The following is a 15,846-nucleotide window of genomic DNA, read 5'->3' on the forward strand; positions in this document are numbered from 1 at the left end:
TCTGCGCTTGATTTTAGAGGTGATAATACGTGCTTAGTGCTGTGAAGTGTAAAAAATAACGCGTGAACATCAGTGTTACGGATAAAAGCTATGATTGCGTGAACCGAACTTGACTGTGTTAAATAAAACAGGTATGATTTAAACTTGGTTTAATCGCCGTCGCGAATTTTGTCCAGGCGAGAACGTTGATCCCCAAGTGATTAATTGCTCGATCGATATAAAATTAGTGCATTTTTGCTATAAGAGCACTTATTGGTATTTATTTGTGAAAAACCATTTCAATATTTTTATAGCTATCGTGTATATTGCTATGAAATCTTAATTGATCAAACCCGAAATACCTAAATAACTTATCCCGGTGTTTTCAAAGCTCATTCGAAACGTGTAAAAAATATAAACAGTGCTATATGGTATGTAAACACAGTGACTATTAATAGTGGCCTATTGGATCATATGAGCTTGGTGTTGAACGAACAGGTAAAGCTGCCCACTACTTATACGGCGCTATATATATTATATATTTTTTATTTTTATTTTAATAAATAAAAATAATCTTAAATCGTTTATTTTATTTTATTACTTTCGTCATAAGATACAAATCTTAAAAACAAACGTAAAAATACCTATTAGAATTAAGGGTTTGGATATTGAATGAAATTGCATATTTTTTCGTTCTTCTTCTTCTTAATTTTGTTTATGTTGGATTTGTCTCCACTTTATATACAGGGTGACTGGTAAGACGTCAGACGCATTTTAACAGGAGCTTCTTCTCATGAAACTGAACAACTTTTGTTCTACAACTTTGCTGAATTCGTAGAAAAAAATTTGGACTTTGTATGGAAATCGGTCAGCTGATTAGCGAAGTTTCCTTACAAAGTCCAATTTTTTTTACGAATTCAGCAAAGTTGTAGAACAAAAGTTGTTCAGTTTCATGAGTAGAAGCTCCTGTCTAAATTCGTCTAACGTCTTACCTTTCACCTGGTATACTATATAACTTTTATTTGAAAGATAATAATTATGATTTATTGCGCAATATTTCTCTTTATTTATATATCAAATCTCTACATCTAAAAATGTAGATTCCTTAACATCTGTGTTGTTTGTAAACTGATACAATCTAACACCTCGTTTGTCAGATAGTACAGTTTAAAATGTTATCAGTAGGGTTGTAACGGAACTCCGCCTCCGCCTCCGTTACTGCGGAACTTCCGCAAAGAATTTAACCTCCGCCTCCGCATCCGCCTCCGCAAAATTTATGCGGAGTCATATCGGAAGTTCATTTACGATCACAAACTTTAATTTACGAACCCTTGAGAAACCGCTTAGAAGGCGAAAAAGCCGCAAAGCTTTTGTTCGTAAAATATAATTTGCCTCTTGTCAATTTTGATTACTAAGATGAATCATGAACATGTATGTACAATTGTACACATTATATATAATATAAATAAATGTTGCTGACTCTATTAGTCATAAATTTATTTATATTTTCCCAACAAATTTCACCTCCGCCTCCGCCTCCGTTAACCTCCGCCTCCGCGGAGGCGAACCTCTTCACCTCCGCATCCGCCTCCGCCTCCGCTAAGTAGGCCTCCGTTACAACCCTAGTTATCAGTATTTATTTACTAAGCAAGGCAAGGCAGGCAAGCTAATTAATTTAATTAATTCATAAATTTTGTACGATGTTGACAAACCAAATAATTGCGAACTTACGTTTAGATAATTCTGGCTTCGTCGAGTAAATAAAAGATATAAACACACTAAGCATTTATTTAAATTGCCCCACATAATTTGATGAAGTTCTAGAATGTTTTTAAAAAGGCATTTTAAGAATTTTCATAATGTAAAAAAAAAAAAAATTTAGACCATAGACTTTTACAAATATTATTCTAAATAACGGATTTGTGATATGAAAATATTAATCTATGTATCATTTTGACACGGTTAATCATTAAAAAAAAGGAATTGAACAAAGACAAAGTCGTCCGATGAATAGCGCCTCGAGTGTGGACAGGACGGGAGCCCGGGGCTAGTTTTTTTTCCATTTACGTGGTTACCTGTTTCCGAACGGGTCCTCGCAACGGCTGGTTAACTTAACAAGTGCAGCGCAAGAGTTGCCAACCTTTGGTTTAGGTGCTGGTGATCATTTTCGAAGTTATTTTATTTTTCAAAAATGTAATTAGGTGTTGTTTTCAATGAAACTGTGTAAAAAAACAAAATGTGATTAGCTAATGATTTAAGTGTGATTACATTTGTTAAGTTCGAGGAATCTCTGCGACCATTGAGCTATATTTTTAAAGAAAGATTATTATTATTGGTCTTGTTGGCAGAAAAAAATATACCAAGATTATAAAGACACGAAGACACGACTTTTCATCATTCAATATTCTAGAATTAATAATTTAAAACACATCCCTTAAATTGTTTTTTCATGGAAAGTTACATACTTACTTATTATAAACATAAAAATTTTAATGCTATAAGTAACAAAAAATTCAGCTTTTTCTTCAAAGCAAAAAGTTTCACATCTCATATAATATCTAGCACGTGTTGCAAGCTGCAATTATCTCTGGAAAGGTTGTGTTAAATCCACTAAATCTGATACATGCGGTTAAAGTAAACCATACATGATCCCACTAAGTATTATTTTCGCAAACCGCATTTCACGGGGTCATTCGCTCACACGTTATCGCAGGATGTCCAACCAGTATACGAAACCCAGTGCAGTTTTTGATTAAATTCATTAATATTAATAAGAATTACGAAAAGTCTGGCTGTTTCTATTGCGTGTTACGATGACTAATGCGTAATTAGATTAAATGTGTCTGAAAAGTATAACACATGCTATCATATACATATTGTCCGAACATGTGTCCGCGCACCGTAAAGTCGTAATTACACAGACACTGAAATCAAAGAATAAAATCATAATTTGAAATAAGTTTTGGATATATAGATAGAAAGAATGAGGACAGGCAGGAATACAACCTATCATCTATACTCTATAGGCAACCTATCATCTTTAAACAGAACACATCGATTAAAACATTTGTAATAAATCGGTGCCATGTCTACTCTATGCGTTTATTTGAATTATACCGCATCCAAAATCGTCTAAAGCAGTGGAACGATTACAGAATGTACTACTAGTAATAATGTTAGGGTAGGTAGGGATTTGCGTATCAAACTTCCACACAAAAGGCAATATAAAACATTGAAATTGTTTATAAACGATTTCAAAGTTATAACTTAAGGATAGTAATACTGACCCTGTTTCTTGATGACTGATAATTAATTATAATACATATTGTTAGTCCTCATATTAGGACTAACAACTACGTTGACCTTTCTTTTTTTCTAAAAAAACCTTACTGCCAGCGTAAAGCTGAAAAACAAAAATAAACACTTAATAATACAAAAAATACACTAAGTAACAATGATTATTTTGAATCTATCAGCTCGCACATTTACCCAATGAAACTAAAATAATACCGACCTCTTCTGATGAGGTCGCCAGACGTGACATCATTTGAGGTGAAATTAATTGTACTGCGTTTGAACAAAACGGTCTCATATTTATAAATACCGTTTACACTGACATGATGTTGTGGTTTTATGACAACGTTAATGCTTAACCAGTGAACGAGACACTTAAAGTAAAATGGCTCTCCACAACATGTCGAAACTGAGCTCTATTACAGAAATATTACAGTCATATCATTAGCAATAACTTTAATATTTTGTATTATAATATTTTGTATGTATTTCATATTAAATAATTTAAAAATATACGTTACCAGGATCTTCGGGCGCCGCCATCTGTCTTTCTGTGTAGGCAGTAAACTTATGCAGTATTTTATCGTATTTGCAGTTAGTTCGCCTAGAATCTAGATTCATAACTTATAGGTATTTTATGTATACTCAAATTAAAAAATCAAACATATATTTTTTTTTCAATTAGACTCCTTTAGAAGCCTAATGCCGTTTTGAATAGACCCAACATACCATGTACCAATAATTTGGAAAGCAGTACAGACACAGGTGTGCACTGTGCAGGCAAGAAACGGTAATAAATAAAATAGATATATAATATTTCCTATATGCTCGCCCAAATAAAAATAATAAACTAATCCTAAAACCCGAAAACCATAATAATTATTGATGTAAATATGAATTAATTTAATTGATTTGCGTCATTTGTTACAAAAAGTTTATTTAAAACCATTTATCAACTTCGACGTGCCGGCACTAATTATAGGTTATCTGTCAATGATTCCCGCAATTACAATCAATTAATCATCACAAAATAACATTTACTACAGTTTACATTGCCATTAATACAGCGTGTAAAATGTTTCGTACAAACTTAAATATCATGACAATTATAATACACTATAGATAAAATACTGTGAAAAATATATCCTAGACAAAATTGTTGCTCATCCCTATTCGGAGATAGATTTGACTTTTTTTGTTAACACCTTTATTTGTTAGTATAATTCGACATCGGGAGCGAGAAAAAAGTAATAGACATTACTTTTGACAGGGGTTATATAATCCCGTGTGGAGTTTCTGGTCTCCCATCGGGCGCGTCCCCAGGTGGCGGATAGGGGCAGGCCCCCCAGATATGGGGGGTATCGGCTGCTCAGCCGGCGCGGACCAAAACCAGCGAGGAGGGGTGGGAGGACTCACTGGCCGGAGGGCTGCTAAATAATACTCCTAGGTGATGGTATGTGCGCAGCATCACCTAGTACTGGGGTTGGGGCCGATGAGGCCGCTGTAGAGCTGAAAGGGCCCAGCCCTAGGTAGCGGCTGGCGGGTTTAACCCGGCAGGCGTACTGCAAACTGGAGGAGAGAGAGGAGATGATGGAGGTAAGTTTCAAAAATAAACTACCCCAGGAGGGTACCATTAATGGAGAATCCCTCCCTGAGTCCAACTCAGGCTGCCCCACGTATTCTGGGGGGGGCAAAAACTTACGCAAAGACACTGAGGAGGTGGGTTCCCAGGCCTCCTCGGTGCCAAAAGCTACTGGACCAACCGACGACACTGGCAAACGGACATTGGACAATAACGATTTGCAAAGCGATACGGATATTGGGGTAGGGACGCGCGCTCAAATGGAGCGTGTGAGAACTAGGGGGAGGAAAGCTGGACCTAGTGGACTGTCCGCGGCAACGTCTGTAGACAGCCTCATGACGGTCCAGTCATATGAAGAGGACCGATTGTGGGCGAAGCGCAAGCGGTCTTCTGGAGCGAGCTGCTCGGGCTCCTCCACAGAGGGACGAACGCGCACGGCCAAAAAGAGTGCCAAGAGGGGCAAGGGACGCTCGTCAACAACGCGCACACCTGCGACCTCTGCAAGGAAGGCTCTGGCGGAAATGGTTGCCGCAAGGAAAGCTCTTGGGCTCGTAGGCGGCAACCCCGAGTTCGAGACTGAGCGAGAGACCCAGGTCTCGAGAAGCTCTCAGGCCGCGGACGCAGAAGCCGGCAGCGGGCGGACCGAGGATGACGAATCAACCGTAGCCCTCCGGCGCCGCATAGAGGAGAATCTTGCGGTCATACAGGCTAAATCCTCAAACCTGAAGGGGACGTCGAAACGGACCCTAAAGGATGCGTCGGAGGCGATCCAAGAGGCGGTCGCACTGCTGGTGCAGCGCACCGCCTCCGAAGAGACTCGGCGGCTTCAGGCCGACAATACCAGGCTCCATGGGGAGATTGCGGCCCTCCGCAAGGAGATGGCGGACATGAAAGCTACGCTAGGGGCTGCACATCATACGCAGCAGCAGCAGACGGACTCTGACCTGACCGCGAACATCATGCGGCAGGTTGGAGAAATGGTAAACGCCCGGCTGGATGTGCTGGAGGAACGCCTACCTCCAGTAAGGCGCGTGAGGCCGCCACTGGCGGCGGATGATAGGACTAGGGGGATGGCGGTTAGCCAAGGGCTAACCGAGGACTTCCCTCAACTCCCGCCTCCAAAGGCTACTAAGAGGGCGCCTGCAAAGGCTGCGAATAAAAATCAGGGCGAAAAGCGGGCTGTTGCACAGCCTGTGGGTACCGGTCCGGCCCCAAAGGCCAATCAAGGAAAGGGAGGTAAGAAGGCGGAGCGGCGTCCCGAAAAGGTTGCCCCGTCTACGTCTACCGCTCCCCAGCAGCAACCGCCTAAACAAGGGTGGACTCTGGTGGAGAAGAAGAAAAGGAAGAAAAACAAGGCGGGGGATAAAGCACGTGAAAGGGCCCCTAAACTCCGCTCTCCCTCGTCCTCGGCTGTGGTCATAACCCTGCAGCCGGGTGCGGAGGAGCGCGGTGTAACGTACGCCTCCGTGATGGCTAGATCTCGGAAAGATATCGACCTCGCGGCGATCGGCGTTAGCGCCTTGCGCTTTAAGCGTGCCGCCACCGGGGCCAGAATTCTGGAAATACCGGGCACTACAAGTGCAAAGGAGGCGGACGCCCTTGCTGGTAGACTACGCGAGGTGTGGGGCGAAGATACCATCAAGGTATCCAGGCCGATAAAGTGCGCGGAGGTTCGGGTCACTGGTCTCGACGATTCGGTGGCTGCCGATGAAGTCGCAGCTGCAGTCTCCCGGGTGGGTGAGTGCCCCGCGGACCAGGTCAAGTGTAGTGGTCTGCGCGTGGGCTCGAGGGGCTCCACCACGGCGTGGGTGAGTTGCCCGGTAGCCGCCGCGAAAAAGGTGGCGCAGGCTGGGCGCATCCTTGTTGGATGGGTTTCCGCGGGGGTCTCGCTTGGCGCAGTGAAGCCGCAACGCTGCTTCCGGTGTCTGGAGGTGGGGCACGTAAGAGTCATGTGCTCATCGCCGACGGACCGGAGCAACGTCTGTTATCGGTGTGGCGAAGATGGGCACAAGGCTGCAGGGTGCTCTGCAACCGCTCATTGTGTCCTCTGCGCCGATGCAAGACTGCCTGCGGGACACCGGCTCGGGGGCCCGGCCTGCAAAGCCCCTAAGCGGAAGAGAGGAGGCAAGAGTCGCGATGGCCCAGTAGTCGCATCGCGTTCCTGCCCTGCGCCACTAGAGGCGCCTGTGGAGATAGAAGGAATGGAGACGTAGCGATGGCCCTCCGCTTTCTTCAAGCCAACATTAACCACTGCGCCAGAGCTCAAGATCTGCTGCTCCAGAGTCTGGCGGAGTGGATGATAGATGTGGCGGTGGTAGCTGAGCCATACTCGGTACCTCTCCGGGATAACTGGGTGGGGGACGTGGATGGCTTGGTGACGTTAGTGGCTCAGGGGGGTGTGACTATGGAACGAGTTGTCCAACGGCGGGGCTGCGTCTCGGCTTCAATCAGAGGATACACGGTGGTCGGAGTGTACTTCTCTCCCAACCGCGGACTGGACGAGTTCGAGCAGTTTCTGGCAGAGTTGGGGGAGCTGATTGAGCACGCCCGTCCTCAGCCTATACTTCTGGCCGGAGATTTCAATGCCAAGTCAATGGCATGGGGATCTTCGGTGAGGAATGCGCGGGGAGCGGTATTACAAGACTGGGCGGTTGCGGCCGATCTCTCGGTGCTCAATCGTGGGTCAGAATTAACGTGTGTGAGGCAAAGGGGTGGATCCATCGTCGACGTCACGTTTGCAAGTCCCTCCCTTGCACGGCGAATCGATGATTGGAGGGTTGTTACCGATGTGGAGACGCTGTCGGACCACCGTTACATCCGCTTCAGCATATCTGCGCCCTCGATTGCCTCCAGCTGGTCTTCCCGGACTGATAGGCGTCCACGCTGGGCACTTCGGAGCCTCGACAGGGACCTTCTGATTGAGGCTGCCATAGTGCAGTCGTGGTTGCCTGCGCCACAGGACAGTTCGGTCGAGGATGAAGCAGCATGGCTGGCAAACGCTATGGTGCAGGTTTGCGACGCGTCGATGCCCAGAGCCCGCTCTACTCCGCGCAGACGTCGGATGTACTGGTGGTCTGCCGAAATCGCCCAGCTGCGCACTTCTTGTGTGGCTGCGAGGCGGGCGTACACCAGACACCGGCGCCGGAGATGGCGCGATGAGGAGGAGGAAACGCGACTATATGCCGCTTACAGGGAGTGCGTGACGGCTCTGCAGGAGGCAATCGGCAGCGCCAAGGATCGGGCCTGGGACGAAATGCTTGAGAGCCTAAACCAAGAACCGTGGGGTCGGCCGTACAAGCGGGTAAGGCAGAAGCTCCGCCCGTGGGCCCCTCCCCTGTCTCAGTCCCTCGAGCCTCGCTTACTGGAACAGATAGTAGCAACCCTGTTCCCAGAGAGGGGAAGCCTTGCCAACGGCGGCCCAGATGCCTTGACAACGGCGGCGACGTCTGACGAACAGGAAGACTCTGCAGGTGTATCTGTTCCAGATGTCACCCGGGACGAAGTGGAAACAGCGGTGGGGCGACTCAAGCAGAAGAACACCGCCCCAGGCCCAGACGGAATCCCTGGTCGAGCCTGGGTGCTGGCGATGGAGGCTCTCGGACCCCGAGTAGAGCAGTTATTTTCAGCCTGCCTTCGGCAGGGCCAATTTCCCCGCAGGTGGAAGACGGGGAACTTGGTCCTTCTGAGGAAGGATGGACGCCCGCAGAACTCACCCACTGCTTACAGGCCTATCGTTCTGCTTGACGAGGTGAGCAAGCTTTTTGAGCGCGTTTTCGCAGCTCGCCTCGTCAACCATTTAGAGGGAATAGGTCCGGACCTCAGCAACAACCAATTTGGTTTTCGCCGGGGGAGGTCTACGCTCGATGCCATAACGCGTGTGAGGGCGACTGTGGAGAGCGCGACTGAGAGCGGCGAGGTTGTTCTGGCGGTGTCCTTGGACATCGCCAATGCCTTCAACACCTTGCCGTGGGAGAAGATTCTTGACGCGCTCCACTTTCACCGCGTTCCGGAATATATGATGCGCCTACTGCGATCATATCTTTCGGACAGGGCTGTGGCGTATCCTACCCGGGATGGGTGGAGCGAGAAGGAGGTCTCGTGCGGTGTTCCACAGGGTTCAGTCCTCGGACCTCTCCTGTGGAACATTGGATACGACTGGGTACTGCGCGCCGCAAATCTCCCAGGTGTCGGCGTAACCTGCTACGCGGACGACACCCTGGTGACCGCGCGTGGTGCCTCGTATGACGAGGCGGCTCTCCTAGCTGCCGCGGGGGTGGCGGACGTGGTGGGTCGCATTCGGCGGCTGGGTCTCGAGGTGGCGCTGGAGAAGTCGGAGGCTATCTTCTTTCCCGGCCGTCGAAGGCTACACAGCGCTGGATCGGAGATCCGGGTTAGCGGGGTGCCCATCAAGGTTGGATCCACAATGCGGTTCCTAGGCATTGTGCTGGACAGCAGATGGAGGTTCGTGGAGCACTTCCGTCGCCTCGCCCCCCGTCTTGTTGGGGTGGCCGGGGCACTGGGAAGCTTGCTCCCAAACCTTAGGGGTGCCGGGGGTGGGTGTCGCCGTTTGTATACAGGCGTAATCCGCTCCATGGCCCTCTATGGGGCCCCCATCTGGGCAGATGCCTTAAGCGCCCGTAATAGACCATTCCTGCGGAGACCGCAGCGGGTCATGGCGCTTAGGGTAGTGAGGGCGTACCGCACGGTCTCATTCGAGGCAGCGTGCGTGATGGCCGGAACGCCACCGTGGGAACTGGACGCCGAGATGCTCGCGGACGTGTATCGCCGCGTCTCGGCGTCCAAGTTACTTGGGCTCAACCCATCCTATGAGGAGGTTGAGCAGTGGAGGGATGAGGCCGTCGAACGGCGGTTCCGGGAGTGGGAACGCCGGCTCGAAGAGCCCAGCGCTGGAGAGCGGACGGTCGCAGCAATTCGACCGGTGCTGCGAGAGTGGTGCGACAGGCGGCATGGGGCCATAACCTTCCGCCTTGCACAGGTACTGTCCGGGCACGGTTGTTTCGGGCGGTATCTGTGCAAAGTCGCGAGGAGGGAGCCCAGCATGGCTTGCCATTGGTGCGCCTGCCCGGAGGACACGGCAGATCATACTCTTGCCGTGTGCCCCGCGTGGGCCGAGCCTCGTGCTCGCTTGGTCGCGGTCGTCGGGTCGGATCTCTCTCTGCCTTCCATAGTTCGTGCAATGGTGGGCAGCGACAGATCCTGGCGCGCGGTGATCACGTTCTGTGAGGACGTGATCTCGCGGAAAGAGGAGGCTGAGCGGGTCCGCGAGAGGGATCCTCACGCGGACCCGATCCGGCGCCGACGCCCTATTGGGCGTCGTCGTCGTGTTGCGGCTGATTTACGCGGCCGCAACCAGCCTCCCTAACGAGGGGAGCCGGGCGATGGAGCGGGGATTTAGTCCATCGTCCGGGGAGATGTGGTGGCGTGAGACGTGTTCCGCTCACGCCGCCCCATGAGGTTAGAGCTGGTTGGCTCACAATTTGTTTTGGCCCGGCGACGGGCAGCCGCTGACGGGGTCACGGAAGAATTCTACCATACCCGTGGCCCCGTCGTTGATGCGGCTTGACGGAACACAGTGGGGTTTTGGTCGGTAGGAATCCGACATAACCCACGGCCCCTTCCCCGGAGGCCGTGGGTATCTATGCAAGATTTCCCCACTTAAAAAAAAAAAAAAAAAAAAAAAGGGGTTATATAATGAAGTTGTCGTTTTTTTTATACGCACTCTGGCGTTCTCACGGCTTGCCCATTGTAGGAGCACGTCCCGAACGCTCTCAATCAATTATGTTAACTGTGATAATTTTGTTTTTTCTAATATTTTTTGTGGTTTCACGTCTCCAAGTTATTTGTATGGTCAACAGACACATTATACGCCTGTTACACGCTTATTATTTTGTTAACATTGGGATTTTCATACAGAAAAAGGATTTAGTAAATAGATGAGTAACAGGAAAATTGGCTATCGGACATTTCTGCTTAACTTGTCTATTTATTGTTCATGTATTGTATTAATAGCAAAAGCGTTAGATTGTAAATATGTTTAAGATAAATAAAATTGAAGTGCAAGTTCATAGAAAACCGAGGAGAAAATTGAAAAACGATTTTACACACATTAAAAGTATTCCACCCTAGCAATTTTTTTTTGTACAGTCCTTCCTCTGCGTCAGAGTAAAGTTGATGAGATACTTTTCTAGTGATTTGATGATGGTAACTGAACATGATGCTTATTGCATCCTGGTGATATGTGTATCACACACAACGACTATTACAATATTTAACTGTTTTTACTACGCACATGTAGGTAGTCTGTATCATACTTAAAGGATCCTAGCGGCTACAACACCTTTTTTCTGTCTTCATCGAGAATTACCCAGTCTGACGCTCGCTTGTCCACCATGTCCCAAGGAAAATAATATATTAGATTAGGGAATAACAGTTTTTTGCTATATGGCCGCACATTACACATACCTAAGTAGCTCAATAAATATTCCCGTGTTATTTTATCCAGAATGTGGCCGTCAGCGTCCTGGTCAGCGCAGACGATGTGCGCGGGCGTGGCGCTGGCTCTCTCGCTGACTCTCAGCGCGGGCCGGCGCGACTACAAGGACCAGGATCGCATGAACTCCGACATATCGCTGTGGATTGACGAGCGGCAAGTTCGCATGTTTAGCGGTAAGGTCACAGATAATATGCTCATAGACAATTAATGCAATTTAACGAACTGTTGTCTGTCTTCTATGTCTATTTGATAACATCTTCTATATCTCTATGGTAATAACTAATAACTCTGATAGGTCCAGTGGTCCAGCCTATGTAGATGAATCGAATTATACCATACGAAACATGCACCATGCTATAGGGTTAGATTTCACTGACGTACAGAAAATTTACGAAAATTAAAAAAATACGATTTGTTAATTATATTGTGGTTAAGACGTGTATAACGTTTTGTCTTCTAAAATTTCCCAAACCACATAGGTAACAAAATAATAAGCAAATAATTCGTTTACTTTAGAACTCAATATGACATTTACTTAACTGTGGATCGCTTACCTGCAAAGTGGTTTTGCGGTCAATGCATAGCCATCACTGTACAACGTATTTGAAGTAATGAAGCTATACAATTAGATATATTTACTGAAATAGGATTTAACTTAAAAATATTATTGGAAATGGAAAAGTTTTAAGACATACTCATACAGCCGAAAATCTGGTTATTCTTTTCACTGTTTATGTATCTTTTGCCAATGTCGGTTATTTCCTACCAAATTTTACAGTGACTTGAGTGTTACTAGGAACATAAATTACTTACCTACTTTATTACCATTAATTTCAGGTATATCAATGCAAGTATTCGCAATTCAAAATGGAAACATACAACCATACATCCTGGATCCAAATTTTTCGCACAAACTTCCAATTATTCCTTCAGAGGTCGGATATGTTAACTTCACGTGGAGGTCCAAAAAGAGATATTATTATAATTTCGATATACTTACATCTTCCGATCTGAAGGTTTTGAAACCTCCTATTCTCTCCATCAAAACACAAGGCAGGGTGCCTAAAACACCGAAAGGTAAAGTATTAAATTAGGTACATATTTTATTCAATTTTTTGTTTAATTACGTTTTTTTTAGTTCTTCACTTCAATGTCAAACTGAACGCATAGTCAGTCCTTTTCTAATGCATTCAAAAATTTTCTTTCATTTCATGTTTCACGAGAATTTTTTTATTTTTTTTATTAAAATTTTCAATTTTCGAACAACTTATAGACCAGAATATTTTGTTTTGTTATTGGTAGGTACGGTAGGTATCATTTATCGATTGTAAGAGCGTATACGCACTATGCGGGTAGCCGCATTGCGGGTAGCCGTCCGGCTGACCGCAAGCACAATTATGTACGTAATATTCATTTCTATGCGCACTGCGATGCGGCTACCGCAGACCGCACAGTGCGCATAGAAATGAATATTACGTACATAATTGTGCTTGCGGTCAGCCGGACGGCTACCCGCAATGCGGCTACCCGCATAGTGCGTATACGCTCTAATATTACTGACTTTTTTAGCAACCGCCATTTTTTGAAAAATTTATTGTTATCGCATTACATTAAATATTGAAATAAAAACACTTTTTTGACAAGTATTTGACTAAAAATTGTTGCTTTCGTTTGAAATAATGGGCATGTCAGATATTATTGGGTTATTTTTGACTATAAATTAACTATTATTTACAGAATTTAGTATATTTTTGCCCTGCATGGGCAACGTGAGTGGTGTGACAACATTTGAAATAGGGCTAGTGCTAAAAAATGGTCGAGGCATCCCCCTAAAAGGCACCCCCTTAAGATTAAACCTAAAGAAGGAATGCGCACAGAGAGGTGTGTATTTAGAAAGGACAGGTATTGTATCGCCAACGCATTTTTAACACTTACACGTTTGTATTTTTGAATATTTAAATATTGTATGGATTTTGTGACATTTTTTAAGAAAAAAAAACTGTTTGATTAGTAATAGAGATAGCTAGCAATAAAATATAAATATTTATATATTCGCAGAAATACAAACGTAATGCTTTTTTTTACTTTTTACTAGAGATTCTATAAGCAGTTCTAAGTAAGACTTTTAAAATTCATTTTTAATCTGTAATTATAAACAATCTATAAGTAAATTTAAAAAAACCGATTAATAAAAAAGTGTTCTCCTCATCTTAATAATAATTATGGAATTCTTAAATTATTCATATTCGAAAGATCAGATTACTTTTGAGCTAAAATTTATAAAGATTGTTTAGGAATTACAACTGAAGAAATTTTTATTGCTTATACATTTGAATAATATTATAGATTCTCATTTCATATAAGACCATTCAGCTTATTAATTCTTATGCTTATGACGAAAGCACAGGAACACTTACTCAAGCTACTCAAGCTTATAAATGCTTTGGCTTCAAGTAATACTTCAAGTATCCAGCCATAAAACTTAATAGGTATACCTATTAAGCAATATTTTACAATAATGTTCTTTGTAGCGTTTGTGTTCGTGTGCATTGAACAATACAGTAATTGACACCATATTACCTATTGTATTATAGTTTTATAACCTATAAATGTCAAATAAATAGACTAAACAAACATAAAGTATAAAAACGTAGCTGAGACGCGTTTTTGTCGTATCAAAGATCGATACGATCACGTAATTTCTGAATTTCATACAAAGACTGTTCGTTAAGGTGTCAATAACCTGTAGAATAGGCTATTTGACAGTATAAAAAATAAATTACTTTTTTGTGTAATCCATATATATATAAGGTTTTTGAAGCGATTTAAATTAATAAATGATATAAATAATAACTTATTTATTTATAAATCGTCGAGAAAAAACATCATATTTTTTAAAATGACCACGTGACCGAAAACATCCATGATTGGCTGCATCTGCCATGACGTCACAGCGGCGTAAATAACAAGTGATCCCAACGTTTACTCACGTCGTTGCTGAATTTCGCTTTTGGTTTTGTTTCTTGTATAACTTATTTCTTGTGATTCAAGGTGTCTGTAATCAGTTTTGTTCTTTATGCGTTATTTTTGTTTGTCATGGAACCTAATTTCGAAAAAGCAGACAGTAGAAATCTACCTAAAGTGGACGCTATAATTAGGAAATAATATTGTAATACTGTGCTATAATGGTTGGCATGTTCTTTAAAAACAACCAAGATTTTTACGCTCCTCAATTGAGAAATGTGAAAACAGCTATGTAAGTTAATATTTCAATCGTCATTCATTACCTTTTTAGTTAATTGTACCTACAAACATGAATCACAATAGCACAATAATTATGAAGTACCTATACATTTTTTAGATTAAGTCCTTTATTTTTCATTTCAGCCATCCAGTTTATAGGATTGACGTGTTTGTATTGATTATTTTGAATATCAATACAAACACGTCATCATCAATTTATATAGTTATATCATTATCTTACCTCAAGCAGGTAAGTAATGAGACGATTTATACTATGTATTGCAAATAAAATAAACTGCCTACTAGGTATTCAACACCATACTTACATAGAAGTGGTCTTCACAAAAAAATATAACTGTTTTAATTGATATATCTTATATCACTTGGATTTCTGCGAGCTAACTGCAACCACTTTCTACGCATTTTTATATCTTTTGGAGCACATATAAATAGTTTGTCAGGGGTTTTAATAGTTGTATTTCTGCATCCAGGAACTACACACCACCTATAAGAACTCATTTTCTGGTTTTTAAACAGATTAACTTAATTATACTATAATTAAAACAAAAACGAACAATAAGTGCTAGGAGCAAGTGTGGAGCAAGTTGATGTTTACGCCGCTGTGACGTCACCATGGTCGCGAGACGCCATATTCTTCAAAATTGTGTTTTGGCGGCGTATTTGAATATCATGTTTTTATTTTCCATTTTCTCAATGAATAACTACAAAAAATTAAGAAACATGTATTTTGTGTGCTCTATAGACGTATCTTAATAATTTGAGACAGTTTTCAAAACCTTGTCAAATAGCCTATTTACCCTACTAATATCGTTTCATCACCAGCCTGCTCGAACTGTCAGGCGATATTAACCAAATGCTTTATTTCCCGGGCCTCGCCGAGCGCGCTGATTGGCTCATCTCACGGTGCCTCTGCTCACAGAATTTTGTTTTTAGGTTTGTACGCTTGCTAACTTAACCGTAGTTAAAATTAAGTTATATGGGTATATATTACTCTTATTAAGAAATCTAAGTTTTTTAGCGATTAAATAATTCTTTTATAAATGGTTCTGAAACTTAAAGTTTAGAGTTTTACGCACTGTTAGCCAGGTAAGAAGTCGTCAAAATACCTATAAATATAAGCTGCCTACTTGTCACATCAAAATTCATAGTGACAAGAGCATATTTCACCGTTTTATTGCGAATATAATATTTTTTAACGCAATCTTTTTTTAGA

The 15,846-nt window shown here is 43.5% G+C and overlaps 1 protein-coding gene across 3 annotated transcripts in view; it reads left to right on the forward strand.

Moving 5' to 3' along the window:
• LOC149488103 (protein shifted-like) overlaps positions 1-15,846 on the forward strand; it is a 21,748-nt gene continuing 5,902 nt past the window's right edge. Inside the window, exons 1-4 of one of the 3 annotated variants that reach the window (XM_089696920.1) lie at positions 1-131; positions 11,379-11,542; positions 12,207-12,446; positions 13,107-13,271. In XM_089696920.1, the coding sequence (XP_089553046.1) occupies positions 11,380-11,542; positions 12,207-12,446; positions 13,107-13,271 (568 nt within the window). In that variant the 5' untranslated portion in view covers positions 1-131; position 11,379. Of the gene's footprint in view, positions 132-154; positions 478-11,378; positions 11,543-12,206; positions 12,447-13,106; positions 13,272-15,846 lie in introns of those variants that run through there. The other 2 variants (XM_089696923.1, XM_089696921.1) reach the window with 2 other exon arrangements.

Source organism: Colias philodice, chromosome 6 (genome assembly GCF_061535455.1).
Source record: "Colias philodice isolate Cphi_HAF_F1 chromosome 6, ilColPhil1 Martin Lab GWU primary, whole genome shotgun sequence".
NCBI classification, from domain to species: Eukaryota; Metazoa; Arthropoda; class Insecta; order Lepidoptera; family Pieridae; genus Colias; species Colias philodice.